Source organism: Suillus subaureus, assembly GCF_016647635.1.
Source record: "Suillus subaureus strain MN1 chromosome Unknown BJ212scaffold_18, whole genome shotgun sequence".
In the NCBI taxonomy this organism is placed as follows: domain Eukaryota; kingdom Fungi; phylum Basidiomycota; class Agaricomycetes; order Boletales; family Suillaceae; genus Suillus; species Suillus subaureus.
In genome coordinates, this window is record NW_024538574.1 from 572,728 (window position 1) to 596,995 (window position 24,268).

The window sequence follows — 24,268 nt, forward strand, 5'->3', positions numbered from 1 at the left end:
GTGGAGACTTTTTCGTGGAGATATCGAACGCGCAACGCAATCTTGCTTTTGCATCACTTGGAGTGATGGAACATGACCTTCGGTTCAATATGTGTAATTTAAAGTCTTCATACCTCCCCAATAGCAAAGACGCCGGGCTGCCCGATCGAGTTGCAAGATGCATTCCCTCGCATCTGTCTTATTCCTGTCGATTTTGGGCTACGCACGTACGAGCAGCGGACTTCGACACGGATCTCGCAAAGGAAATAGGATCATTCTTCGACAACGAGCGGCTGCTCTTCTGGATTGAGGCACTCGGCCTTCTCAATGCACTCAGCGTTGCAGTTGTTGTGCTTCCACTCATTACTCAGTGGCTGAAGGCGAGAACAGAGTCCTCTGGTGGTGTCAGGCGAAGTGCTTACGTGCAAACACAGGGCCAATTCGGATATGAAAATGTCTTGTTCAATGCAAAGGATGTGCAGAGATTCGTCCAAGTCTTTGGTGGGATGATTTTGCACAGCACGCCGCATCTGTATGTATCAGCGCTGCCATTTTCGCCCATCAAGTCCACGATAGCTACAAAATTTACTGCAAGGTTTCCGAACACTCTTCGTCTGACACATGGACGTCCCGTGAACTGGACGGCTATTCAGACCGTGATCAGTGGACACACTAATTGGGTTTGGTCAGTCTCGTTCTCCCCCGATGGCACTCGCATCGTGTCCGGTTCAGAGGATTCCACTGTCCGGCTGTGGGATGCGGCGACGGGGCTGCCATTGGGTGAGCCCTTCCGAGGGCACACTGGTCCGGTTTGGTCAGTGTCGTTCTCCCCCGATGGCACTCGCATCGTATCTGGTTCAAAGGATTCCACTGTCCGGTTGTGGGATGCGGCGACGGGGTTGTCATTGGGTAAGCCCTTCCAAGGGCACAGTTATTCGGTTCAGTCAGTTTCGTTCTCCCCTGATGGCACTCGCATCGTGTCTGGTTCAGAGGATTCCACTGTCCGGCTATGGGATGCAGCGACGGGGGAGCCATTAGGGGAGCCCTTCCAAGGGCACACTCATCCGGTTTGGTCAGTCTCATTCTCGCCCGATAGCACTCGGATCGTATCTGGTTCACAGGATTCCACTGTCCGGTTGTGGGATGCAGCGACTGGGCTGTCATTGGGTGAGCCCCTCCGGGGGCACACTAGTTCGGTTTACTCAGTTTCGTTCTCGCCCGATAGCACTCGCATCGTGTCTAGTTCAAAGGATTTGACCGTTCGGCTGTGGGATGCAGCGACAGGACTGCCATTGGGTGAGCCCTTCCGAGGGCACACTGATTCGGTTTTGTCAATCTCATTCTCGCCCGATGGCACTCGCATTGTGTCTGGCTCACATGATTCCACTGTCCGACTGTGGAATGCAGTGACGGGGGAACCATTGGGTGAGCCCTTCCGAGGGCACACTCGTTCGGTTTACTCAGTCTCATTCTCCCCTGATGGCACTCGCATCATGTCTGGTTCAAAAGATTCCACTGTCCGGCTGTGGAATGCAGCGACAGAGCAGCAATTCCAGGAGCACACTGAGATCCACCCATCTGCATTATCTTTGAGTGGACGTCCCACCACACCTCGCAAACAGGAAACTATCATGTTAGCCAACACCCGGAACAATCACGCCATTTGCTTCGCATCAAGCTTGGAGCTTGCGCTGTACAACCCTGCTGAGCTGCTCGAGAGCACCTCTCATCATGACCTCAATTCAACCCCTGTCTTGCTGAAAGATGGATGGATGGTAGGAGCCGATCGTCGGTTGCTTTTCTGGGTACCACCCCCTTCCCGACAACAACCATTCTATTCTCCCCGGACTGTGTTTGTGATACCCAGTGGGCAAGAGATTGATTTGAGTCGCATGGCTCATGGAGAACACTGGTCGAATTGCCGAGATGTGTAAGTTCTTAGCCTTGACAGCCCCTCATAGTTGCTAAATCAATGCTTCTAGCGCTACTTGCACATGATCCAATTGCTGTAATATCGAGTGTCAGTTTTGTTCCGTGTCAATCCTACGAGTTTGAATTTGAAGTTGTTCAAGTGAGACCACCCGCCGACAACCAGACCGAGTATGCCTCCAAATGCTACCGCTAGTTCGTCAGAGTGCATACTGAGTGTTATGGATCAAGTGATTCCGTCAGGAGATGTTGTTGCGTGCTGGTCGTCCTTACAAATTGTCATACGAAACCTTTCGAAGCCTGGGTGACCATCGAGAATCTTATGGTAGTACTAGCCTTCTTTCATGTGAAGCATCATCTTCTGACAACTTCAGCGAATCGCTATCGCACGTACGGGTACTGACTGACTCGAGTCCGACAGTATTATTATTACTAACAGCAGGACCTTGTCGTGAACGTCACGCTGCAACGAGAACCTGTGTAGATCTAGATCGATTAGGAACTCTGGAGTGTTGTACAGTATTATCAGATGGCGTCCTCGAATCTAGTAAGTCTCCGCTAGAGTTCAAGCAAAGAATATAAACTAGAGTCGATCCATGGCCATCCACGCTATTATTGCGGTTGCAGAGCGCATGAACGCTTCACAAGGTTCCAAAAATCTAGTGCGCGCCACGAGGTTATATGACCGCTGCCAATACCTGATACCGTAGAGTGACGACGACGCGATGAGGCGAGATGGCAATGATTTGTTGCTCCTAGTAGTGCTCTTCCTTGCTCGCTTTAAAATTCGTCCTCCACGACGTTTCTCATCAAACACAAGTAGCATGATTCTTTGATTGATACAACATCGATTCTTCTTGTTACACACCAATTATCTCAAATCAAGTTCGACGGGTATTGGAAGTCCTCCAGACCCACGAAGTTCTCTTTCATGCTTCTCGCCGAAACGAACCGGTAGAAGATACTAATACTCCCAGCTTTGTCGTTGGTCCCGCTTGCTCGTGCTCCTCCAAAGGGTTGTTGACCCACGACCGCGCCAGTGCATTTCTCATTGTAATAGACGTTGCCGGCAGCGTTGCGTAGCTTGTTTGTGGCAGTCAGAAGCGCTTTGCGGTCTGCGGCGAAGCTGGAAAAGAAGTTGTCAGTCAACATATGCCGCAGAGACCTTGCGACTTACATAGAGCCGGTCAGTGCATAAGGCGAGGTGTTGTCGATCAGTTCTAGAGTTTTCTCATAATTCGCATCGTCGTACACATAGACCTGAAAAGTTGTTAGTCTATTTGGCCACATTTCTGAACAAAAAACCATTACAGTGATGACAGGACCAAAGATTTCCTCTTTCATCGTGATTGATTCAGGATCTTTGGTTAAAATGATGGTGGGTTGTATGAAGTAGCCCTTGGAGTCATCACCTGTATAATCATGAGAGAAATCGCAGGCGGGTCATACTATCCGCCTTACCGGTGCCACCGATAAGAACCTCCCCTCCCGCATCCTTGGCTTTCTGGATGAAGCCCATTATTTTGTCATAAGCGGGACGACCTCTGCGGTGTTGTTTAGTGACCGGTACGCAGTCCGATGCATAAAAATGGAACGTACATCACGGGTCCCATGAAGTTGCTAAAGTCTGATGGTGACCCCACTTTGATCTTCGCAACCTCTGACAAGAACATATCTTTGAATCCAGATGACCAAAGCGAAGAGGAAACATATAGCCGTGACAATGCAGAACATTTTTGTCCTGCACACACGCCCATCAATCTTGTGCGCCACTCATACACACAATATGCGCACCTTGATACTCAAAGCCGCCTCGAATAGTCTGCAAAACTGCATTTCGGACGTCTGCCGACTTGTGGATGACATGGAAGTTCTTCCCTCCTGTCTCACCGACGATTCTCGGATACCCTTTGTACTTGTCTAGGTTTGCGGCAATGTCCTTCCATAGCTTCTTGAAGATAAAGGTGCTGCCTGTGAAGTGGAGTGCTGCAAAGTTGGGGTGGGATATGGCCTGTGCGACGACTTCTGGAGGTGGCCCGGGAACGAACTGGATGACACCGGCTGGAACACCGGCTTCCGCGAGAATCTGGTAGACCAAGTAGTTGGAATACGTAGCCGCCGGTGAAGGCTTCCATACGACAGTGTTACCGACGATCGCGGGAACTAAGAAATGACTCATTCAGAACGTAAAACTCGTGATGGAATAGTCGCTCGTACCACCTGGGAGGTTGCCACCAATTGCCGTGAAGTTGAATGGCGAAACTGCGAGGACAAATCCTTCCAGTGCACGATACTCGACACGGCTAAGCAATCATCAGAAGTAGCCTCATAGAAAGGATACTGGACTTACTTCCATGCTCCTGCTGAGTTCTTAGGAGGTTGCTGTGCGTAGAGCTCCTCGACATATTTGACGCCGAAACGGAAGAAGTCCGAGAGCTACGAAAGTTCCGTCAATCAACTGCCACCAAGATAACCCCATCTTACACACCTCAGCAGCAGCATCAATCTCTGCCTGCCAAGCGTTCTTCCCTTGACCAAGCATAGTAGCTGCTATCAATTTGTAACGGTACTTGCCGCTAACAAGCTCTGCAGCACGCAGGAAGATGGCGGCGCGATCGTTCCAAGGCATGGCCTCCCACTCAGCCTTGGCAGCAAGGGCACCATCAATCGCACTAGCTACGGTAGATTCATCTGCCTCGTGGTATGTGCAGAGATGACGGGCGTGATCGGAGGGTATGGGCTGCTTTGCAAGATTACCAGTTCTAATCTAAGATCCGCGGAAAGCTAAGTCACATCAAGGAATTGGCTGGTGACATGATGTACAGACCGGTAAGCCATTCACGATACAGGGAACCTCGAATGGAAGTTCCTGTTGCATCTGAGCGAGTGCAGCCTCGAGACCCTTGCGCTCTGCTGATCCCACAGCATAACTTCGCTGCCGATATGGTTCAGCATGAGAAGGAGTGACTAGTGAAGTTCACATAGACTGACCATAGGTTCATTTTCGACTGCAGGTACCTTGAATGTGGCCAGCTGTGGTGTAGACATCTTGAAGACAAAGTCGTTGAGATAGGTAGATCAGGGAGAGGTGCCCAGGACTTTAATTTTAGTCCAAGCAGATTAGTGTCACGCTACCCTGGTTACTCATCAACTCGGGTATCTCTGAATAATGTTTCACTTTGATTTCTACTTGGTTCCTGTTTTCTCCATAATCCCGATTGTACATACTCAAGGACTCCTCCTACCATCCTTCCAGTCCTCCCCTAGCTAACGTTTACCACAAGATGATTACGGCATTTCCCCACCTGCCATCCCACTGAGCCTCCGAGTCATACTCGCTTAACCAGTTGACGCCGTACAATATTACTTACACGTCAGTCAGGCACCGTTGTATTGGGGATCAACCTAATATCATCTCCAATGGTTGCAAATTTGATCACCTACGTAGCCTACTATACATAGTTCAATACTACCTAAGTGATATCCATGTACAGCCATATCATAATGCATACAAGTTCAACCAAGTACAGTAATGGTGCTATGGCACCTGGCGAGGTTAGATCTAAGAGTATATCGTTCCAATGTGTACTGTAGTGACTATAGGACTGTAACATGAATCGGTTTAAGAAAGAGTAATGGCGAGTCAATGTCGCGGGAGTAAAGTCTTGAGGATATTAACGTAGAATGACGCATATAAAGAACGTCCCTGAGAAGTCCTAGATTATGTGGCAATGATAATGTCGTGATAGTCGTGAAGAAGAACGAATCATATAGTAGCAGGAAGCTCGTCGATCTGTCGCTTGAGATCTGACAAGAATTGATGCGAGTCCAGAATGCTACTCGCACATCGCGCGCATCCTGATGCCTCGGCGGCCCGTGCAAAGAATGGCATATTGAAGATAACGTCTGTAGTTGGCCGTGTTTCCAGTTCCGCTCTTGCCATTCTTTCAAACTCCTTCCACCACTTTGGTGGTACAAACGCCCCATAATACGGCCCTGAGCACTGCAAGCATTTCACGTCTTCTGGAATCTTGAGAAGCGCTTGGGCATCCTTCGACCGTTTCTTGTGCAAGACGAGGAGGCGATGGTAAGAGTGGGCTGTGATGAAGCGGAAGTCATCCGACAATGGACAGTCAAGGATGTTGATAGAAAGCGTGTGTTGCGACGCAACCTGAGCTTCATCCTCAAAGTCGTAGCGACTTGCGATTGCAAACACTCGCACTGGATCGTCTCTCAAATATGCGGGGGAGATAAGCTGCTTGCGAAGAGAAGAGATGACGCCAAGAAAATCGTATTTGACTGCGACTCCGAGAATAATGCTGAGTTCGTCAAGTGATGAAATGGTGGGATGAGGTATGGGATAAATGAAACACAGAAGCGTGTGCACGGTCGAGCCAGGCTCCGACACGGGGATCATAGGACGACGTTCCTCGTTTTTTGGATCGTCAGGGGGCTGCGGCAATGCAAACATATGTTCAAAGAATGGAGAAGCGGCCGCTAGCATACAACGGTGGACGCAGAATTTGACATCGTCACTCGAGAGCAGAAGCATATCAGAGCCGGGAGCGTAGAAGTCGTTGTGTGACTGTGTCATCATGGAGACCAGAAGAGAGACAGAGAGTTCCTGTTCTCATTGGGCGAATGCAGGTTTTATAAGCTAGCCAGCGGCACAGCAATGGTGGAATTACAATTCAGACTAGCGGGCTGCCTCATAGGGGCAGATCATTTTGGTACACAAAGCACAATGAATAGAAACATACAAGCACGGTGTTCAGTTTCAGATCCGCCATTAGCGGCGTGTCCCGTGATCACGAGAATGTCTATCTCTGCTGCGGCGCCGTTCCCCAGATCTGTTGCGCGGCACAGGGGAGGCAGAGCGTTGGCGCCGATCTCGAGGGTCTTTCCTATCTCGATCATGTCTGCTCCTACGTGATGTTCCTCTGTCATCCGGGACTTCGAACACCATTCCATAACGATCTCTGCCATCGCTTCTTCCAGCTGCCCGGTATCGTCGAGTTTCTTCCAAGTCTTCACGACCGCCGAACCCACCCCTTTCTTTGCTATGCAGTCCCACTTTGGGGTTATTGGACCAGGAGGTATTGAGCCTTGCCACGGACTGCGAGCTGCGTAGATGAGGTAAGACAAGACAATTGAAGTGGTTTCGCACGTACAAATCTACCCAAATCCGTCTATCATCTACCAATACATTTTGCATCTTAAAATAGGCCTGGCAGGTCCTTGAGTCATGTTTCACTATGCAGAAGCTGTGCACCACGAACCTGTTCTGCATCATCTCGTTTATCAAATTCTATGAAAGCATATTGTAACGAGTCGCCCGTTTTCTTGTCTCTAATGACTTGGCAACTCATAATGGTGCCAAATCTCGAGAAGATGAGTTCCAAGTCTTCGTCTCGTGTGACAGGGTTCAGTTTGCATACGAAAAGGACGTTTTCTGGTGGCCGGACGTTGGCAAAAGGCAGGTCGCCAACCATTTCAAGCGTTAGGGCAGAGGCTGCTGCGGCCTTTTCACGACGTATACGCTCCTCTTCTTCATCCGGAAGAGTGGCAAGCGGATCTTCATCTTCAGCAATCCTAGTAGAATTGTCTGGGGGGCGAGTTGGAGATGACGGAGGTTGGATTAGGTTGGGTGGATCAGGGAATGGGTCATCTATGAATGTCCATCAGCACATGAAGACGTCAGGGTCCACCTAGGTGCTAACGCACCGAGAATAACGACGTGTCTTATCCGCACATCTTTGAATGGTCTCCCATCTTGATCTGTGAAACATTCCTCATTCAGCTTGTCCAGCATTGCCAACCCTTCTACGACATGACCAAAAATTGCATGTTTCCCGTCGAGATAGTCTATGTTGTCTGCAAGTGTAATGAAGAACTGGCTGCCACAACCGCCTTTCTCGCCGTTCACAGAGGGTGCCACAGCCATGGACACAGTGCCTTTATGGGTGTGTTTCAACTTTGGCACGATTTCTGGGGCAAAATACCGGGCGACTGTGGCATCCTTCTTTTCTTGCGAGGCAATGTAGGACCATATTGATTCTCCACCCGTTCCTGTGGCAGTGGGGTCACCAGCCTGGGCTAGGAAATCTTTGGATACTGGATACTGTTATTTAAGGCAAAGGTACCAATGAAGGGAGAATTACGCACCATTGAAGAATGCATTCAAATTATAGTAGTACACCTTACAAAGTTTCAAGAAGTTCTCGCATGTTTTCGGACACTGCTCCACCTCAAGGTCGATGACGAGGTCGCCTAGAGAAGTTTCGAACAGGACCGACATGGTGGAGGTCCGGTAGGCGTAGTTCCAACTTTTAGTGATAGTGGGTAATTTTGTCATGTCTTCGGGATATAGCACATGCACGTTCCCTTGTTTCAAGGGCCGCCTGGCGAAATGGCATCGCGTCTGACTACGATTACGTTATCAGGAGATTGCAGGTTCGACCCCTGCGGTGGTCATGTATTTGAAGCCTTTTGCTACTGCACTCAGGATTCAGGAAGCTCCAACATGATTATTTTTTGGCAGCCAATATTATGTAATGTCAGAAGACATGCATTCGATTCACTCGGAACTGCGCTCAGACTTGGTTCGCCCACCATGAAATCAATTCGTTTGCCAGGTGGCAAGTGCCTCTTGTATCGGAAGCAATACACACGTTTAACCATTGCAGATCATGATGGTCACCGTGACTCTTCGAAAACTGCACATCACATTAATCCCCCAGATCTTCTTGAATCTGCCGCATCACGGTAAATCTGCACCAAAAACAGGGATTTCCGAGTCAGTCTCGAAATGCCGACGTACGCGTCTGTATTCGTACCTCCGCTGCTCAGAAGTCTGTACTCGTTCGACGTGACGGGAAGTCTGGTTTGTTCTGGAACGTTAGGCCCTACCGACAACGAAAGTATTCGTCAATGATGCTCAACTGTGCATGACTGGTGCACTGACTCCCGAGTTACGATCAGCCGATCATCATTAGTGATCGTGCTCGCCTCTCCAGGCCTGCACTATTTGCGTTTTGCGAATCATCACCGGTTGTCCAAACTCTGCAATCAAGTACTGGTCAATGTCAACATCTAGGAACTGATACCAATTCGATAGTGGCCAACTTTTCCCTTCGCCCATTCATGTTCAAATACGCGACCTCCGCATCCTTGCATTATGCTTCGGTGTTCACAAGCACAGAGTGCAAAGACCAACGATACTTGGATCGTTTAATTAGAATGGGAGATACGATGCTGGTGTAAGTGAGTATTAAAGCAGACGTATCAAGCTGCCAGACGCAGGAGCCTCCAAGTCAGATAGCGCTGAATGCCCCGAACACATTAATCGTGATGGTACAAAAACAAACAATGACATGCGATGAGATATGTATGAAGTACCAGGGACGAACGCAATACGGAAAGAGGTATGTGCTGTACAAGGTCATGTATGCAGTCCCACTGGAGTATATACAAAAGACGTGGAAATGCATCATTGCTGTTGATTTTGGCCTCCGGGCTGACCTCCAAAAACGAATGTGCTGCTTCCAGTTCCAGTCCCAGTACCACTGGTTCCACTACCGAAACCAAATGCACTAGGCGTAGGTGCCGACGGTTTCCCAAAAACTGGTTGCTGTTGCGTTACTCCATTTGAAGTACCCGTCGAAGGTTGACTGAACACAGAAGATCCAAATGCAAACGCGGGCATCGATGACGCAGGCGCAGTGGAAGCATTGATGCCAGACGAAGAAGGCGCTGCAGTGTCTTCCTTCTTTCCAAACGAAAAGGCAGAAGAAGTGGTATTGCTTGATGGAGGAGCAAATGGTGACAGTTTCGCACTATCTGCAGGCTTGGTTGATCCATTGCCAAACGCGAAAGCGCCTGGTTGGGCATTGCCAAATACAACAGGCGATCCAACAGGAGTTGTAGAGAATGTATTGCTTGACGTGGCATTGTTAAACACACTCTTGGGAGTCGATGTAGATGTGCTTGCGTCACCACTAGGCTGCGGAGCACTGGACTTCTCAAATATATTACTCGAGACGCCGTTTGCATTTGCACCAAAGCCGGAACCACCGAAGAGTGCAGGTGTAGAAGCGCCAACCTTGCTTCCATCTTCTTTGGTAGCATTTGCGGCGCCAAAGATCGATAATGGCGCGTCCGTCTTCTTCACATCACCGCCCGATGAAGGAGCTGTGGCAAAGGCTGATATTCCCGACGGTGTTCCAAAGTTCGGCGTTGACTTGGGTGCCGATGAAGCACCTGTAAAGCCAGATGTTGAAGCACTGGAGGGCGGACCAAATGAAAATTTGGGCATCTCTGTCTCTGCTCCTTTGGGCTTATGTGCATCCGAGGTCTCAGCAGGTTTTGATGCAGCAGTAGCATTGCCACCAGAACCAAATACTGATGCCGATATAGGCTGACCGAACGGGAACTTCTGCGGTGAAGTCGATCCTATGGAACTGGATTGGGGAGTAGCCGCCGAGAACGTGAACAAAGGGCTAGTCTGTTTTGCGACATCGGCAGCAGTTGCAGTAGGGGGAGATATGGCAGCAGGTTTGGGGATCGTGCTAGCGGGCTTCTTGCCAAAGTCGAACTTCAGCGGAGCAGGTGCGGATGGAGCAGAAGTTGCAGGGTTACTTGAAGATGCCCCAAATATTGACGACGGGTTAGCAGTGCTTGAGGCTGCCCCAAATATCGATAGTGGATTAGCTTGTGTCGGTGTAGATGTTGGCGCCGAGGAAGGTAGCACACTGGGTTTTGCGAAGGGGAACGGTGCCGGTTTGTTGGTTTCCATGTTTGATGCCACAGGCGCAGAGAAGGGATCAGTAGATGCGGAAGCAGGTGCAGCGAACAGCGGCTGTGTAGGCGTGGGACCAAAAGAAAATGAAGGAACTCCGGTTGCTGCAGGTGCAGGTGTCGATGGTGCAGCTGGCTTGGCGAAAAAGTTAGGTACAGAGGGTGCGGATGATGTGGTAGGTGCGGTGGTGGCGGCGATGGTGGTGGAGGTTGTGTCGTGGGCGGACCACCTGAAGACACAGGTGCTGCAGGGGATATTTGTGGAGCAGACGATGTAGGGAATAAGCTGGGTTTATTGGCAGCTGGAGCTGAGGCCACAGGCGTGACACTTGCTGGTGTGGGAGACTCAGTAGGAGCAGTGGACTTCGAGGCGTCCGTGCTCGTTGAGGTATTGCCAAATGAAAATAGTGATGGTGTCGGCTTTGTCTCAGTGCCGCCAGACGTGGATGCAGCAGGAGGTGGCGGGGTGAATGTAATAATGGGCACAGCCGGAGCTTTAGGGCCTAGCTCGGGCGCCGTGACGCTGGTCGGAAGCTCAAAGGCCTTTGATTGCGGGGTCTCTCCTTTCTTCTGCTCCAGCATCCGTGCACGCATCTTCGCCATCGCCTCAGCCTCAAGATCCTGCTTCTCCCACTTTGAGAATGCACGGAACCCCGGACGAGATGGACCTTCGGCCACACCAGGAATTAAGGGTGGAATATGGGTATTCGAAGAGGCAACACGTCGGCCAGATGGAGCCTGCGGCAAAGGTTGCTTAAATGGATTCACCCGGGCTGAGCCATTGGTTAATGACTGGCGAAAGGCACGGCTAGAAACAGGGCTGTTCTTCATCGAATCCCAGAGCAGATCCTTCCCCGTCTTTGTTGGTGATACAGGAGCTTCACCGGGGGTGCTAGGCTCAATCGAGGCTCTAGGCGTCTCTTGCCACACAAGTTCCTGCCGTTCCTCAGCATCTTTGTATTGTTCATCTGTCAGCCAAGTTTCCACGTAGATCTCCATATTAGCCTGTCGATCTGGGTGCTGAGAATCCTTGGGCTGTGTTTCGGTTAGCTCCACATGTACATCGACAAAGGGACCGCGACCTACCATCGAATATTTGCTCCGAGCCTTTTTCACCAAAGTAAGACGAAGCCGCTCGCCCTCATTCCCGACCTTATATTGAACACCATTCGATTCCCACTCCTCACCAATCTTTCTACCATTGCAAAGGGGATCCTGCGAGCCGTCCTGAGCATCACTGACCGCCACGGAAGAGGCTTTCTTGCCCCCTTTCTTCTTCTTGGAGGTGCGCTCGCTGTGCCTATGAGAACCTCCAATACTGCCCTCGCTTGCTGGGGATTCAGGATCACGATCTCGCTTCCTACCGCCATCTGATTTTCTTGGACGAACTGTGCGACGCTTGCGATGACGGTGAGACCTGTCATCTTGATCATCTAGTGCCTCCTCTTCATCATCACCGCCAAACGTAGAGCCAGCCTCAGCACGATCACGCTTCTTCCCACGAGGAATTGGGTGCAACTCAGCGACATCATCCTCGATATCTTCCATTTCCTGGTCTTCAGGTGTCTGAGCCCGCGACATATTTCGGGGGCGCTTGTCACGACCATCGGTGCGCATATAATCAGCTTCCTCATCCAAGTCAAAAGTCCGTTTTGATCCCCGTTGAGCGGGCTCTAGCTCGTCCTCTTCCTCGAGTAAATCAAGTTCCTCGTCGTCATCAATGAGGTCACCACTATCAACACGAGACTTCTTTGATATTTCAGGCTCATGATTGCCCTCATGATCATAAGCTCGTTTCTTGCCTTCCACTGCCGCATTCGTGTCGAAAGCGAGATCCTTTCTGCTAGCACGACGATAGGAGAAACGTTTCCCAGACGTTAGGGACTCGCGTGAGAGAGGGAGGAGGCCATCCTGAAGGCGGGGATTATATCGGTGCGCAAAGTCAAATCCATTGGGCTTGTGATCAAAGCCAGAAATGGCACGTCTTGTGGCAGGGAGTTGATTAGCATGTGGCTTCGTAGCTATATACCGATCAGATCGAGACAACAAATCACGAAAAAGTTCCACACACCAGGTTCGGCCGCCCTTCGCCTCAATCCATGCATGTCTGGCAACGGAACCTGATTATTTATCACCGAAAGCTCTTCCGTGACGTTATTAGCCTGTAGTCTGTCCTGAGCTTCACGTTCAGCGCGCGCCCGGGTGGCCGCAGCATATGCTACAGCAAAGGGACGACAGTCCGAGTCTGGGATTCCATGTTTGCGACGCATCGCTCTGATTGTCGTAAGTGTCGTGAGTAGGGGTTAAAGAGGGCAAAAAGAATGACGCACTTTCTGTAACCCAATTCCTGATTTTTTTTCCATATGTCCCAGGCGCGTAGTGAGATGAGCAATACCAATAGACCAAGTGCTAAGATGAGACTAGCCCTGAATAGGATCGAGTACTGGGACCATTGACCCAGAATACCAGTATTTGGTATCTGCAAGATGGGGCCGCCGAGAATGTCAGCATGCTCGTCGTAAGCCATGGTACGACGTCTTGCGGGAGCGTTGAGAGAGCGGTCAAGAAAGGTGTCCCACACTCCTCGGCACGGCCCGAATGCTGAGTGAATCGGAGATTGAAAAATTGCATTTACGTTAAATTTTTTTGTCAACTGATAACGAAGTCCAAATTTTCTTCCTCGTCTTAGGTGCCAGCTGCCTGATTATAAACGATGAGCGAAAGCGCCACACAACAACACTTCCCGCCTGTCTCGTCCTCCCTATTTTATTAGCAGACGATTACGACCCGGATTTACACCAAATCATACCGGCATCTTGGAAGTGACTTGGTGTAGACTTTGATCGACTCTTCTTTCTTGCGCGACCTCCACTCGCCAATGCCTAGGGACATGGCTCACAGTGCTTTCGTCCCTATACTGATGACGTGGAAGATTTAGCTGTTAGAGCGTGCTTGGTTCCACGCTTGAATGTCCAGCTGTCTGTACAGTAATCACTGTGGTCATTCGAGTACTAAACCGATGCGGATATACTTACTTTCTACACAATTTATTTTTTCCACGACCGGTGGTGTCTCGTCCGTCCGTCCGTGATGCGCTTTATTTTCTTGAGAATTTCTGAGGCCAGCAAGGACTCGTCACAAGAGTGTGTGTATCGATTTAAAAAGAATGTTCCGATTGGCCCAGCAGATTCTTCATACCTGGCTAGTATGGTTCGAGGACCCAAGTGTTGGCGCTGCGCGCCGTAACGAGTCCCGTTTAGGACAGGTTTAGCGACGCTTGCCCGGATCACGAGCTTTTGAAACAGAGCAGCCCTTAGACTAAACAATTTGGCGGGAAACCATCACATAATTAGTTTCCAAGGCGTACGATTGGTGTGAGAAAATATCTCGACGGGTTTTTATACATTGAATTGCAATTGAAACGCTTACTTCCTTGTTTGCTTCATAGTCAATCCCGTCACCACCGTCTTTCTCGTTTGCAACTAACAGGACTTGCAATGGCCAAGGTCGTCACGTACGAAGAGCTCAAAGCACACTCTACTAAAGACAGTCTCTATGTTCTTATCCACGGAGAAGGTGAGTACAAGGAAGCTTGTCAAATCGTGTCTGCGTGGTGACGTGTTGGATAGTGTACGATGTTACTAAGTTCATCGACGAGGTATGCAAGCACCGGCGTGGATGTTGAACTGTTCCCTGACGATGATGTAGCATCCAGGAGGTGACGACGTGATATTGGCTGAAGCTGGTATGTGTCCCATGAAAATGGGCGGCTAATCCTGGGCTAAAGATATGCCGTCTACAGGCAAAGACGCAACCCAGGCTTTCGAAGATGTTGGCCACTCTGACGAGGCCCGTGACCTCCTCCCTCCCCTCCTTGTCGGAGCTTTTGAGAAGGATGGCGTAAGATGCACTGCAATTCTAACTTGAACTGCACTAACCCAGTGTATCAGGCTCTGAAAATCAGCGATACCAAGACCCCCGGCTCTGGCGCTTCGGTCTCTGACGCCGTTGAGCAAGGTTCAAGGTAGGTTTCTTTGCGCGCGCGTTCACTTGACAACTGACATCTCTTGCAGCTTGATGTACTTTATCCCATTGACCCTACTGGGAGCATACTTTGCATGGCGCTTCTATGGAGCATGAAGGCATGGATCGACTTTCTGTCCTCCTGACACCTCTTGGCGTACATCATTTTATATCCTCATGATATTCTTGCCCGTTACCCATGAACCTGCTTCGTCTGTCGCTATATCTATCATGGGTCCCTTGCGATATAGAGCTTCATTTTTTTGCAGGTTTAGCGTGAATCAACTTCGGATGAGCCAGGATTTGTATTGGATTGGAAGAACACCGAAATGGAACGATTAATTAACTGTGCTGATGAGTCAGACCTGTACAGATAACGGGCCGCGTATTGATACAACAGAAAAGGATGAAACCAAACCATGGACAGGGCAAGTACTAAGCCTTTTGTGCACGTTCCTTCTTAAGGCGCTGTTCGTCCAGCTGGAACTAAAGTTAACACAACATGTGAAATGTAAAGTGTAAATTCATACCAGGTAAACCCAAGTATGATCTGGAGAGTGCTAATGAAGTGTTAGAAGGCTCGATGACAGAAACACAGGGAAAGAAGGAGCACACCTTCCTCATGTTAGCCGCCTGTGCGCGCTGGGAGTGTGTTAGAGCGGCTGCTGCGATGATGACACCGATAGTAAGCCCCTGAGCCCAGAGACGCACTTGAACAATCTGATGCAATGATATAACAGGTTTCAGCACGAAAACAAGCAGTTACGGAAGTAACAAAAGTTCGTACCTTGTTTGGTGTAGATATCAAGCTGTTATCTCGGTGGTCAGCCCAGCTCAAACCACACTGCAAAAGGAAAACGCACGGGTCGCGCATGACTTTGCTTCCGACGAGACCCATAGTAAGGGCCCAGCTGCCGACGATAACACTGAGCTGGTGCTTCGCTGTCCACTCTGCTAATTTGTCCTTAGGGCTCAACGAAGCCCACCTCCTCCGCTCCTCCTCTCGCTCCTTCTCCAGCTCCGTCTTTTCAATACCCGCCCTGAACCAATCCGAGTTAGATAACGTCTCAAAGCAAGACGTCCGACATACCAATGCTGGCGATCAAAGTCCAGCCCACGGTGCTCCGCCCTAATGGAAATCAAGGGCGCTATGATGATGACGGCGCCCAGCGTCTTCATCGTAGTAGGCAAAGCACGAAAAGCGGGCCATCTGCGATTCAGAAGGTACCATGTCGGTGCTACGATTGCTGAGCCTGTGAGTGCGCCCTCTATGGCACCGCGCGCGACAGCCGCGTTTTGCCCCTTAAGCTCGTTTTCAGGTATCTGTCGAACGCGGTCAGCATGATTTCGGGCATTGTATGACCTGTACTTGCATTCAACATGTTCATGATAGGACAATGATGGGAGTCGTCGGAATGCTGGTAATTTCAAAGTGACGCGTTTCAACTTGTCGGGCGCAAAGTGATATCATTGTTGTTTGCTTCTGGTGTTTGTTATTATTCAAATATTCAAAGCTATCTACTTGCGTACAAAGTATTCCTAACTGCATCTAAACTAATAACAGCACTTCGTGGCATAGACAACACTTACAAAGATATGGAAAGGAATACTACTGCACCGCACATGTATGTCAGCGGAGAACCAACACCTCACGAACAACGAGAGCCATGCTCAGAAATGATCCACACTGAATGTCCATTTTCCCTCCCGAATGTCAAAGCTCTCGAAGTGGGTTTCCTTGATCGTCCTCAGTCGCTTCAGGTGCTTGATTGCACCAGGATCTTTCTCATCCTTGATGGGCTCGCGAGTCGCTTTATCCGTCGCCCAGCATCTGACAAGAACAATGCGCGCGCGAACGTTGAGCCCTGAGCCCGGTGCAGGCTTGTCTGCATCATCAGTGTCCGGGTAAACGCTGCACTCTTTATCATCAAACTTGACGATCTCGCCCAGGAGAGCGCCAAGTCTTGGAAGGTTAGTGAGGTCGACTGGCTCCAAAAATTGGATTTCGCCATAGCCGACACGCCCAACAATAAGGTCCTTGAATGCCACTAGGTCCTCGTAACCAAGGTTGATGAGAGTTGGTAGTGCAGGCTTCACCCAGTAGCTACCATGTTGCAATGCTGCTGGCTCTTTTGCAGGTGAGGGTGGTTGGGAGCCCAACACGTTGATGGTGCTCTGTGCAGAGAAGCGACCAGGAACTTTGCGAGCAATAGGTGTTGGAGTCTCCACTTGAGGAGCAGCGGATGCTGCACTGACGGCGACTTCTTTCTCTCTTGCGACTTCTTTCTCGCGTGCGGCCTGGCTGAGGGCAGGGCTGAACGTTACTCTGCTGGGAGTAGCGCGCGAACCGGATTGACTAAAGAGGTCTGCAGGCTCAACTTTCTTGTCCAGTATCAATTTCTTCACGCTTTGACGCCCTCCACTTCCTAGAGATGGAGTGGAGCTTCGCCCCAACAATCCATCAGGACCCTTCCCATCGAGGCGACTAAGTGCCAACGCATTGGATTTCCCATTCGTCAATGAAGTGGCGAAGGGACTCGTGCTGGACCCAAGCGCAGCCCCTGACGTTGATGTCGCAAAGCCGCGCAGCTTCGAATTAGCGGGAGTATAGCCGAGTTGCAGGTATGGAATAGGTGAACGTGTAGGGACGTCGACGAAAAAGCCAGGTTTCTTTTTGGGTTGTTGGTCAAGGTCTACGGCACGCGGGCCAGGAGGAAGCATCGAGAAGATTGGCAGGTTCTGAGAAAGTGGTTCGGCAATGGAGGCGAACAAAGTTCCCTGTGCTCCAGGAACAGTAGCAGAGGCGTTTAGACTAGACAACGATTGTCCATTTCCAAATAATGAGCCACCCGTTGATGTCGAAGTACCAAGCCCCGGTGCGGCAGGCTTGGGACCATATAAGGATGTGCCGAACGCGTTCGTCCCAGCTGTTGATTGCTGGTTCGTTGCTTGACCTGCAGGCTGCCCGAAAATATTTGTTTGGGGTTGCGAGCTGATTGTTCCCGTCGTGCCCGTCTGACCGAATGTATTTCCGAACAAACCCCCGCCCATGGCTGGTTTGGGCCCAAAAAGCCCACCCGGTTGAGCAGGCTGTTGGGTCTGCTGTTGATTTTGTTGGGTGTTCCCAAATAAACCTCCACCCGTCGTCGGACCTCCAAATAGGCCACCTTGAGGTTGGGCTGTGGTGGGACCAAATACTATTCATGAAAAAGATCACCAAGATGAACTAGTGGGAAAAAGAAAGAAACCTACACCCAGTCTGTTGAGGTTGCTGCTGCTGTGGCTGACCAAACATGCCACCACCCGTGTTGCCGAATATGCTACCCGCTTGCGGCTGCTGGGGTTGCTGCTGGGGTTGTTGTTGTTGTTGTTGTTGTTGTTGCTGCTGCTGCTGCTGCTGCTGATTGCCAAACGTGCCAAAGCCGGTAGACGTTGTGCCACTTTGAGCAGGCTGACCAAAAATCGACGGTTTGGCAGTCGTGTTCGAACCTGACAGCAAAAAAGTTAGTATTGTTCTTAGAACGTGAACGTTGTAATGTACCAAAACTACTGAATGTGCCCCCAGTTGCGGGTTGCTGCTGCTGTTGAGGCTGGCCAAAAATGCTTGTAGTACCTGCAGCAGGCTGGCTGGCTGGTTGTCCAAAGGTTCCTGTAGAACCGAACGCGCCACCTGCTGTTAGAGAATGTTAAAAGATATGAGATCGGCAGCGGCAAGAGTCCTACTTGTTGGCCCGAAGGCACTACTGCTGAAGCCAGTGGCGGGCTTGTTCTGCTGCCCAAATGTACCACCACCACCCGAACTGAAGATGCTGGTCCCAGTTGTGGCTGGCTGCTGCTGTGGCTGCCCGAAAGAACCGAAGACGGAAGGTTGTTGCTGTTGCTGCTGCTGCTGCTGTTGAGGCTGACCAAAGGCTGACCCAAATATTCCGGTTCCAGTACCTGTTGCCGGTTGCGCGGGCTGAGGTTGGGTGAAAGCTCCAAAGCCAGTACTAGGATTGCCTGTTGTTCCCGTGCTTCCGAACGCGCCTGTACCCGCGCCGGCGCCACCGCTGAACATAGATGTACTGGCAGGCTGCGTAGGTGCACCTCCGAATAAATTCGTTGGTTGGGTAGTTGTTGTGCCACCAAAGGATGGCTGGCCGAATGCCCCTGCAGTCTTCCGTCCCTGTTGATAATCTTGATGACGAAGCTCCTAGGTAAGATTTCAAGACTGTTAAGCGAGGAAATGATATATGAAGGTGATAATCACTCACCTCGAGCGATGTCCCTCGATAGGCGGGCATAGCCGTTATAGTTTGATATTGCAGAGTAGTTGCTGACGTTGGATCCTTTTCACCGAACGAGCTGTAGGAAGGATTCGATGTGCCTGTTGTAACAGGAGCAGCGGTGTCATTGCCAGTGGCTGAAGACAAGCGTGAGGTCCTTTCAGTGATTTCATAAAAATAAAAGAGGACTTACTTGGAGAAGTAGAACCAAAGCCAGTGGTGGGTCTATTCTGTCCAAAAGAACCAAACGCACCCCCAGTGTTGGGATTAGACCCGAAAACAGTGGTCCCCGTTCCAGCCGTCGAGCCAAAAGTATTACCGCCACTTCCGAAAGCTGAGGTACCTGCCCCTCCAAATAAGCCCGTGGCAGGCTTTGGAGCTCCGAATGCTGAGGTACCCGCGGCTGGTTGTGGAGGATTCTGGCCAAATGCGCCTGCGCCGAATGTAATTCAGTCACGAGGAATACAATACAAACGCGATAGGACACACCAAATGCTGAAGTTCCCGAGCTTGGGTTCGCCAAATTGCCAAACATTGGGTTGGCCTGTGGCTGCTGGGGCTGACCAAAAGCACCTGTTGATCCAAAGGCTGTTCGGCGATTAATAGGTGGGTAAAACGCTGTACAGGTAAATATGACTTGCTTACCTGCTCCGGTTCCGAAGCCGCTAGGCTGACCAAAACCAGAACTCTGCGGTTGGCTCTGGTTCTGTTGGGGATTTGCCCAGGAAGATTGTACCGTGTTACTTCCGAACATATCTGAAGAAAAAGCCTGCAGTCGTTTGTCGCTGGTGCTGTCGACATCAGGAGTAGGATGCGGAGTTTATAATATCAAAGGTCCGACATGCACATATTTAGCAATTATATCTCACGGCAATAACTAACCTTATTCAGCCAAAAAATTGGCAAGAGGTGCTGAGAAAAGCCACGGGAAGTAGTTCAGACATTATGCCCGACGGCTCGCAGAAGTCAAGGCGGCAGCCTACTTTTAACACTATCCAGCGTGAAGAATCATTCAAAAATCCATCCAAAACAAGCTCAACACATCCGATCCTTAACGAATTTGTCACGCCTCATATCGAATCCTTCAACGCCCTCTTCGATGATTCTGGACTGCCAAAGGGAGACGGAGATGGTCGGGGACTGTTGTCTTTAGGTCTGAAGGACATAGGCGAACGCGTCGTGTTCGATGGCAGCGGCGAGCTTGGGACAGAGAGTGGTCAGCGTGGCTGGGGCAATCGACTGAGCAGTGAGTGGTGCATTTGGCTCCCAATTGCATACAGTGTTCATCGCATGGAATAGTATGGATAGAAGAGGTATCTATAGCTCCTCCTAGAGTTCCAGACAGAGATACATGGAGCACTGAGCGCAAGATATTTCCTACAGAGGTAAGTTGCTTCCGTCGAACGTAACCTGAACCCAAGCTCTACAGGGTGGAAGATAAATGCTCTAAGGCTGACGCACATGATAGGCTCGTGAACGCTTGACCTCTTATCGGGGGCGTATGCAAGCAAAGGTCTGCTGGAGCATTAATGGGGACATTCATCCCGATCAATTTGTAATGCGGGACTGTGGTCTAGTTCCGATCATGGTTCGGGTAAGCACCCATTATATGCGTGTTTGGACGATGAACTGACCAATATTATTAGTCTGTTCGATGCAATATTCGTAGCCTACCTTCCGCAGATCTTGTGAGGCGGCATGAAGAGCCAGAAGAATTTGGTGGCTACTTCATTATCAATGGGAATGAACGGTTAATTCGCTATCTGATCCTTCCCCGTCGAAACCATGTCACTTCGCTGCTTCGCCCATCTTTCGCCAACCGTGGCCCTTCGTACACGCAGTATGCAGTGCAGATCCGCTGTGTTCGCCCTGATCAATCCAGCGTTACCAATACTCTTCACTATCTCTCAAACGGAAGCGCAATGTTACGATTCAGCTGGAGAAAACAAGAATATGTGATACCCATTATGCTTATCCTCAAGGCTCTCATCGGCGCTTCCGACAGGGAGATTTTTGATAACGTCATGATGCAAGATTACGAAAACACATTTCTAACAGATCGGGTTGAGCTGCTTTTGCGTAGTTTCAAGATGTATAGCTTGTACACTGGTGATCAGTGTCTTGAGTACTTGGGCGACAAATTTCGAGTCGTTCTTGGCATGCCCGAAGACTGGACGAACCAAGCTCTTGGGGCTTGGTTAATTCAAAAGATGGTTCTGGTGCATCTTGAATCGGCTCGCGACAAATTCCGGATGCTAGTGTTCGTACCCACTTTCTCCGTTTCTTGATGTATGCTGACCACTACCTGCAGATTCATGCTGCGAAAGTTGTACAGTGTGGTATCTTCCTCGTGCTGCGCAGATAACCCAGATTCGCCACAGCACCAGGAAGTACTGCTCCCTGGTTATTTATACGGCATGATCATCAAGGAACGCCTTGAGGAAGCGCTGAACCAAGTGAGAAACCAGATTGCGACAGATGTCAGGAAAGAAGAACCACCGGTCGATTTTCTTGACAGTACGCACAAATGCTTCGTTTCGACCCTGCTATGAACTGATGATAATCATAGAACGATATATCATGAAGGTTATCAATAAGGTGAACTGGGATATCGGTTCCAAGATGTCAAACTTCTTGGCTACTGGTAATCTGGTCTCACCGTCGGGTCTTGATTTGCAACAAGCATCTGGGTTTACTATTGTTGCCGAAAAACTCAATTGGATGAGGTATATAAGTCATTTTAGATGTATCCATCGTGGTGCCTTCTTCGCCGAGCTCAAGACAACAACCGTTCGAAAGTTATTACCAGAAGCTTGGGGTAAAGTGGCGCACTTCAGCCATTCTGGTCCCGTTCTGACAATTATCCAGGTTTCCTGTGTCCGGTGCACACGCCTGATGGTGCCCCGTGTGGTCTGCTCAATCATCTTTCGAGGACGTGCCGCATTGTCACGGCACCTCTTTCCGTTGCTGAGATTCCCGCACTCCTGGCAGCTCACGGCATGACACAGGCCTTCTCATCTTCAATAGATGGCCGGAAAAATCTTTGCGTTCAACTTGATGGTCGCGTCATCGGCTGGGCAAGACAGTCGGTTGCTCAGCAACTTGCCACCAATCTACGGATATGGAAAACCGAGGGTCGACACAAGGTTCCTCTTGATCTGGAAATCGGGTTTGTTCCTGAATCGAAAGGTGGACAGTACCCCGGTTTGTTTCTGTTTTCTACCCGGGCGAGGATGATGCGTCCTGTGAAGTTCATCGCCAACGGAAAGGACGACCAAGTTGGATCATTTGAACAGGTATACATGAACATCGCAATCAAACCTGACGAGGTCGAGCCAGATGTTTCAACACACGTGGAACATGCACCAACAAATTTCTTGTCCATCTTGGCAAATTTGACGCCGTTCTCGGATTTCAATCAGGTAACGCGCAAGAACGAACTCTACAGGCTGCTACTAATTTGCTGTGCAGAGTCCCAGAAATATCTATCAGTGTCAGGTAAGTCCCAGTACACAAGAACCATCACCCCTGCTTGACTTCGTGTCTCAAGATGGGTAAACAAACTATGGGTACCCCATCTACCGCCCTACAACATAGAACGGACAACAAGCTCTACCGGTTACAGACTGGCCAAACTCCCATTGTTCGGCCACATCTATACAACACTTACGCCATGGACTCGTTCCCAAACGGCACCAATGCCGTCGTTGCTGTCATTTCTTACACCGGTTACGACATGGAGGACGCCATGATCCTGAACAAATCCGCACATGAACGAGGCTTCGGCTACGGAACAGTCTACAAGTCTCAGATAATCGATCTAAAGGAAATGCGAGGGGCTGTCAAATCATCAGCATCCCCTACACTACATTTTGGTCTTGGTCACGATGTTCGAACGGCCGAAGGCGATGGACAGCATACCTGCTGTCATTTTTTGGATAAAGATGGCCTGCCGTTCATCGGCACCAAATTGGATTCTGGGGATCCTATAGCCGCTTACATTGATGAGACTACCGGACGCACGAGGTTCGTCAAGTACAAAGGCGATGAGCAAGGAATCGTGGATGAAGTGCGCATGTTAGGTATGGTCTTCGCCCTGGTTCATCCTGGTAGCTGCTAACGGAATTCAAGGTGGTGATACTGGAGACATAGAGTTGCAAAAATTACATATCACTTTCCGCATAACTCGTTCTCCCGTTATTGGTGATAAATTTTCGTCTCGTCATGGTCAGAAGGGTGTATGCTCACAAAAATGGCCCACCGTTGACATGCCCTTCTCGGAGAGCGGAATGCAACCTGATGTTATCATTAATCCGCATGCATTCCCAAGTCGTATGACCATCGGCATGTTAGTGGAGAGCATGGCTGGCAAGGCTGGCGCTATGCACGGACTGGCACAAGATGCGACCCCTTTCCAGTAAATCACTACTGCTCCTGTTGACGGCGCCAGCTGACGGCATCCAGGTTCTCTGAAGAAGACAGGGCAATTGACTACTTTGGCGAACAGTTATTAGCAGCTGGGTATAATTACTACGGTAACGAGCCCATGTACTCGGGCATCACTGGGCAAGAGTTCGCCGCGGATATCTACATCGGCGTTGTTTACTACCAACGTCTGCGGCACATGGTCCTAGACAAATTCCAGGTCAGAACCACAGGGCCGGTTGACCCAGTGACACGTCAGCCAGTCAAGGTAGGGAAGTCGTTATATATGGTGATGTCTGTTTGTTAATCACCTGAACAGGGCCGCAAACGTGCTGGCGGCATCCGATTTGGGGAGATGGAACGCGACGCTCTGATTGCTCATGGGACGTCGTTCCTTCTCCAGGACCGATTAATGAATTGCTCAGATTACTCCACTGCATGGGTCTGTCGGACCTGTGGCAGTCTCATATCCCTTGGTTACGATGATATAAGTTTGGGCGAGTCATCTGCTGGCACGATGAAAGCAAGTGGTCCAGGTGGAGAGTACTGCAGAGTGTGCCGCGCAGTTGCCGAGGAAGATGACGAACGAGCTCGCCAGGCTCTGATCACAGGACAAAATCCCGATCGAAGTCCGTTGCCTGGCGTGAAGGTGGCTATATCGTCATCGAACATGCTGCGCAGGTCATCAAAAGGTGGTGATCTCGATGTCGTGGCAGTCCCCTACGTGTTCCGCTATCTTTGCGCCGAGCTGGCCGCCATGGGCATTGCCGTTTCATTGGAAGTGCAATGACAACTGTCGCCCACCTAGTGCTTGGATCGATATTCACTTGTGGCTCAAAAACCATACATAG

The 24,268-nt window shown here is 50.1% G+C and overlaps 10 protein-coding genes and 1 non-coding gene across 11 annotated transcripts; 4 read left to right on the forward strand and 7 right to left on the reverse strand.

Moving 5' to 3' along the window:
• Positions 1-1,433: 1,433 nt before the first annotated feature.
• BJ212DRAFT_1358125 (uncharacterized protein) lies at positions 1,434-2,399 on the forward strand. The gene is made up of 3 exons (XM_041335801.1): positions 1,434-1,909; positions 1,962-1,999; positions 2,052-2,399. Exons 1-2 carry the CDS (start codon positions 1,473-1,475, stop codon positions 1,975-1,977), a joined length of 453 nt encoding a protein of 150 aa, XP_041192634.1. The 5' UTR covers positions 1,434-1,472; the 3' UTR covers positions 1,978-1,999; positions 2,052-2,399.
• Positions 2,400-2,724: 325 nt separating this feature from the next.
• BJ212DRAFT_1587966 (Aldehyde/histidinol dehydrogenase) lies at positions 2,725-5,127 on the reverse strand. Its single transcript, XM_041342418.1, has 10 exons — positions 4,900-5,127; positions 4,736-4,843; positions 4,397-4,675; positions 4,259-4,344; positions 4,126-4,211; positions 3,703-4,071; positions 3,508-3,649; positions 3,370-3,452; positions 3,086-3,320; positions 2,725-3,034 (listed from the first exon to the last, which is right to left on the reverse strand). The coding sequence occupies exons 1-10, from the start codon at positions 4,954-4,956 to the stop codon at positions 2,785-2,787; spliced, it is 1,695 nt and encodes a 564-aa protein (XP_041192635.1). The 5' UTR covers positions 4,957-5,127; the 3' UTR covers positions 2,725-2,784.
• Positions 5,128-5,674: 547 nt separating this feature from the next.
• BJ212DRAFT_1447314 (uncharacterized protein) lies at positions 5,675-6,502 on the reverse strand (the record flags this gene model as incomplete). The annotated part of the gene is made up of 1 exon (XM_041338381.1): positions 5,675-6,502. The coding sequence occupies one exon, from the start codon at positions 6,500-6,502 to the stop codon at positions 5,675-5,677; it is 828 nt and encodes a 275-aa protein (XP_041192636.1).
• Positions 6,216-8,341, reverse strand: BJ212DRAFT_1358138 (cyclophilin-like domain-containing protein). The gene is made up of 5 exons (XM_041335802.1): positions 8,074-8,341; positions 7,633-8,022; positions 7,188-7,576; positions 7,080-7,135; positions 6,216-7,031 (listed from the first exon to the last, which is right to left on the reverse strand). The coding sequence occupies exons 1-5, from the start codon at positions 8,261-8,263 to the stop codon at positions 6,698-6,700; spliced, it is 1,359 nt and encodes a 452-aa protein (XP_041192637.1). The 5' UTR covers positions 8,264-8,341; the 3' UTR covers positions 6,216-6,697.
• Positions 8,304-8,382, forward strand: BJ212DRAFT_t67. Its single transcript has one exon. It is a non-coding gene; the product is annotated as a tRNA-Arg (tRNA).
• Positions 8,383-10,415: 2,033 nt separating this feature from the next.
• On the reverse strand, positions 10,416-13,353 carry BJ212DRAFT_238196 (uncharacterized protein). The gene is made up of 4 exons (XM_041342721.1): positions 13,035-13,353; positions 12,776-12,978; positions 11,791-12,725; positions 10,416-11,739 (listed from the first exon to the last, which is right to left on the reverse strand). The coding sequence occupies exons 1-4, from the start codon at positions 13,229-13,231 to the stop codon at positions 10,504-10,506; spliced, it is 2,571 nt and encodes an 856-aa protein (XP_041192638.1). The 5' UTR covers positions 13,232-13,353; the 3' UTR covers positions 10,416-10,503.
• Positions 13,354-14,201: 848 nt separating this feature from the next.
• Positions 14,202-14,844, forward strand: BJ212DRAFT_1273125 (cytochrome b5-like heme/steroid binding domain-containing protein; the record flags this gene model as incomplete). Its single annotated transcript, XM_041331065.1, has 6 exons — positions 14,202-14,280; positions 14,334-14,362; positions 14,413-14,449; positions 14,507-14,604; positions 14,655-14,728; positions 14,778-14,844. 6 exons carry the CDS (start codon positions 14,202-14,204, stop codon positions 14,842-14,844), a joined length of 384 nt encoding a protein of 127 aa, XP_041192639.1.
• A 318-nt stretch (positions 14,845-15,162) lies between these two features.
• BJ212DRAFT_1272892 (uncharacterized protein) lies at positions 15,163-16,050 on the reverse strand (the record flags this gene model as incomplete). Its single annotated transcript, XM_041331050.1, has 6 exons — positions 15,163-15,207; positions 15,258-15,287; positions 15,343-15,447; positions 15,515-15,536; positions 15,591-15,767; positions 15,818-16,050. Coding segments are annotated over 6 exons (612 nt in total), but the record flags the coding sequence as incomplete, so codon positions are not given.
• A 206-nt stretch (positions 16,051-16,256) lies between these two features.
• BJ212DRAFT_238261 (nucleoporin autopeptidase-domain-containing protein) lies at positions 16,257-19,255 on the reverse strand. The gene is made up of 6 exons (XM_041342723.1): positions 19,186-19,255; positions 18,981-19,129; positions 18,451-18,919; positions 18,269-18,397; positions 17,980-18,216; positions 16,257-17,924 (listed from the first exon to the last, which is right to left on the reverse strand). The coding sequence occupies exons 2-6, from the start codon at positions 19,008-19,010 to the stop codon at positions 16,399-16,401; spliced, it is 2,391 nt and encodes a 796-aa protein (XP_041192641.1). The 5' UTR covers positions 19,011-19,129; positions 19,186-19,255; the 3' UTR covers positions 16,257-16,398.
• On the reverse strand, positions 18,889-19,861 carry BJ212DRAFT_238308 (uncharacterized protein). The gene is made up of 4 exons (XM_041342724.1): positions 19,638-19,861; positions 19,186-19,580; positions 18,981-19,129; positions 18,889-18,919 (listed from the first exon to the last, which is right to left on the reverse strand). The coding sequence occupies exons 1-3, from the start codon at positions 19,744-19,746 to the stop codon at positions 19,016-19,018; spliced, it is 618 nt and encodes a 205-aa protein (XP_041192642.1). The 5' UTR covers positions 19,747-19,861; the 3' UTR covers positions 18,889-18,919; positions 18,981-19,015.
• A 76-nt stretch (positions 19,862-19,937) lies between these two features.
• BJ212DRAFT_1273150 (beta and beta-prime subunits of DNA dependent RNA-polymerase) lies at positions 19,938-24,207 on the forward strand (the record flags this gene model as incomplete). Its single annotated transcript, XM_041331068.1, has 12 exons — positions 19,938-20,238; positions 20,292-20,377; positions 20,461-20,586; positions 20,639-21,252; positions 21,304-21,509; positions 21,562-21,810; positions 21,861-22,414; positions 22,464-22,490; positions 22,543-23,074; positions 23,124-23,409; positions 23,457-23,685; positions 23,737-24,207. The coding sequence occupies 12 exons, from the start codon at positions 19,938-19,940 to the stop codon at positions 24,205-24,207; spliced, it is 3,681 nt and encodes a 1,226-aa protein (XP_041192643.1).
• Between the last annotated feature and the right edge of the window lie 61 nt (positions 24,208-24,268).

Excerpts from the sequence above, each read along its gene's own strand:
- BJ212DRAFT_238308 (XM_041342724.1), bottom strand. The coding sequence starts at position 19,746 with ATGTTCGGAAGTAACACGGTACAATCTTCCTGGGCAAATCCCCAACAG. Across the intron at positions 19,581-19,637 it reads CGGCTTCGGAACCGGAGCAG|CCTTTGGATCAACAGGTGCT; the intron begins GTAAGCAAGTCA and ends ATCGCCGAACAG. Across the intron at positions 19,130-19,185 it reads CTTTGGTTCTACTTCTCCAA|CCACTGGCAATGACACCGCT; the intron begins GTAAGTCCTCTT and ends GCTTGTCTTCAG.
- BJ212DRAFT_238196 (XM_041342721.1), bottom strand. The coding sequence starts at position 13,231 with ATGGCTTACGACGAGCATGCTGACATTCTCGGCGGCCCCATCTTGCAG. Across the intron at positions 12,726-12,775 it reads GCGAAGGGCGGCCGAACCTG|CTACGAAGCCACATGCTAAT; the intron begins GTGTGTGGAACT and ends ATCGGTATATAG. Across the intron at positions 11,740-11,790 it reads CTCGGAGCAAATATTCGATG|CCCAAGGATTCTCAGCACCC; the intron begins GTAGGTCGCGGT and ends ACCGAAACACAG.
- BJ212DRAFT_238261 (XM_041342723.1), bottom strand. The coding sequence starts at position 19,010 with ATGCCCGCCTATCGAGGGACATCGCTCGAG. Across the intron at positions 18,398-18,450 it reads TAGTGCCTTCGGGCCAACAA|GTGGCGCGTTCGGTTCTACA; the intron begins GTAGGACTCTTG and ends CTCTAACAGCAG. Across the intron at positions 17,925-17,979 it reads GCAACCTCAACAGACTGGGT|TATTTGGTCCCACCACAGCC; the intron begins GTAGGTTTCTTT and ends TTTCATGAATAG.
- BJ212DRAFT_1358125 (XM_041335801.1), top strand. The coding sequence starts at position 1,473 with ATGTCTGGTTCAAAAGATTCCACTGTCCGGCTGTGGAATGCAGCGACA.
- BJ212DRAFT_1587966 (XM_041342418.1), bottom strand. The coding sequence starts at position 4,956 with ATGTCTACACCACAGCTGGCCACATTCAAGGTACCTGCAGTCGAAAAT. Across the intron at positions 3,453-3,507 it reads AACTTCATGGGACCCGTGAT|AGGTCGTCCCGCTTATGACA; the intron begins GTACGTTCCATT and ends ACAACACCGCAG. Across the intron at positions 3,321-3,369 it reads GGTTCTTATCGGTGGCACCG|GTGATGACTCCAAGGGCTAC; the intron begins GTAAGGCGGATA and ends ATGATTATACAG.
- BJ212DRAFT_1358138 (XM_041335802.1), bottom strand. The coding sequence starts at position 8,263 with ATGACAAAATTACCCACTATCACTAAAAGTTGGAACTACGCCTACCGG. Across the intron at positions 8,023-8,073 it reads TTTGAATGCATTCTTCAATG|TATCCAAAGATTTCCTAGCC; the intron begins GTGCGTAATTCT and ends AACAGTATCCAG. Across the intron at positions 7,032-7,079 it reads AGACGGATTTGGGTAGATTT|CTCGCAGTCCGTGGCAAGGC; the intron begins GTACGTGCGAAA and ends TCATCTACGCAG.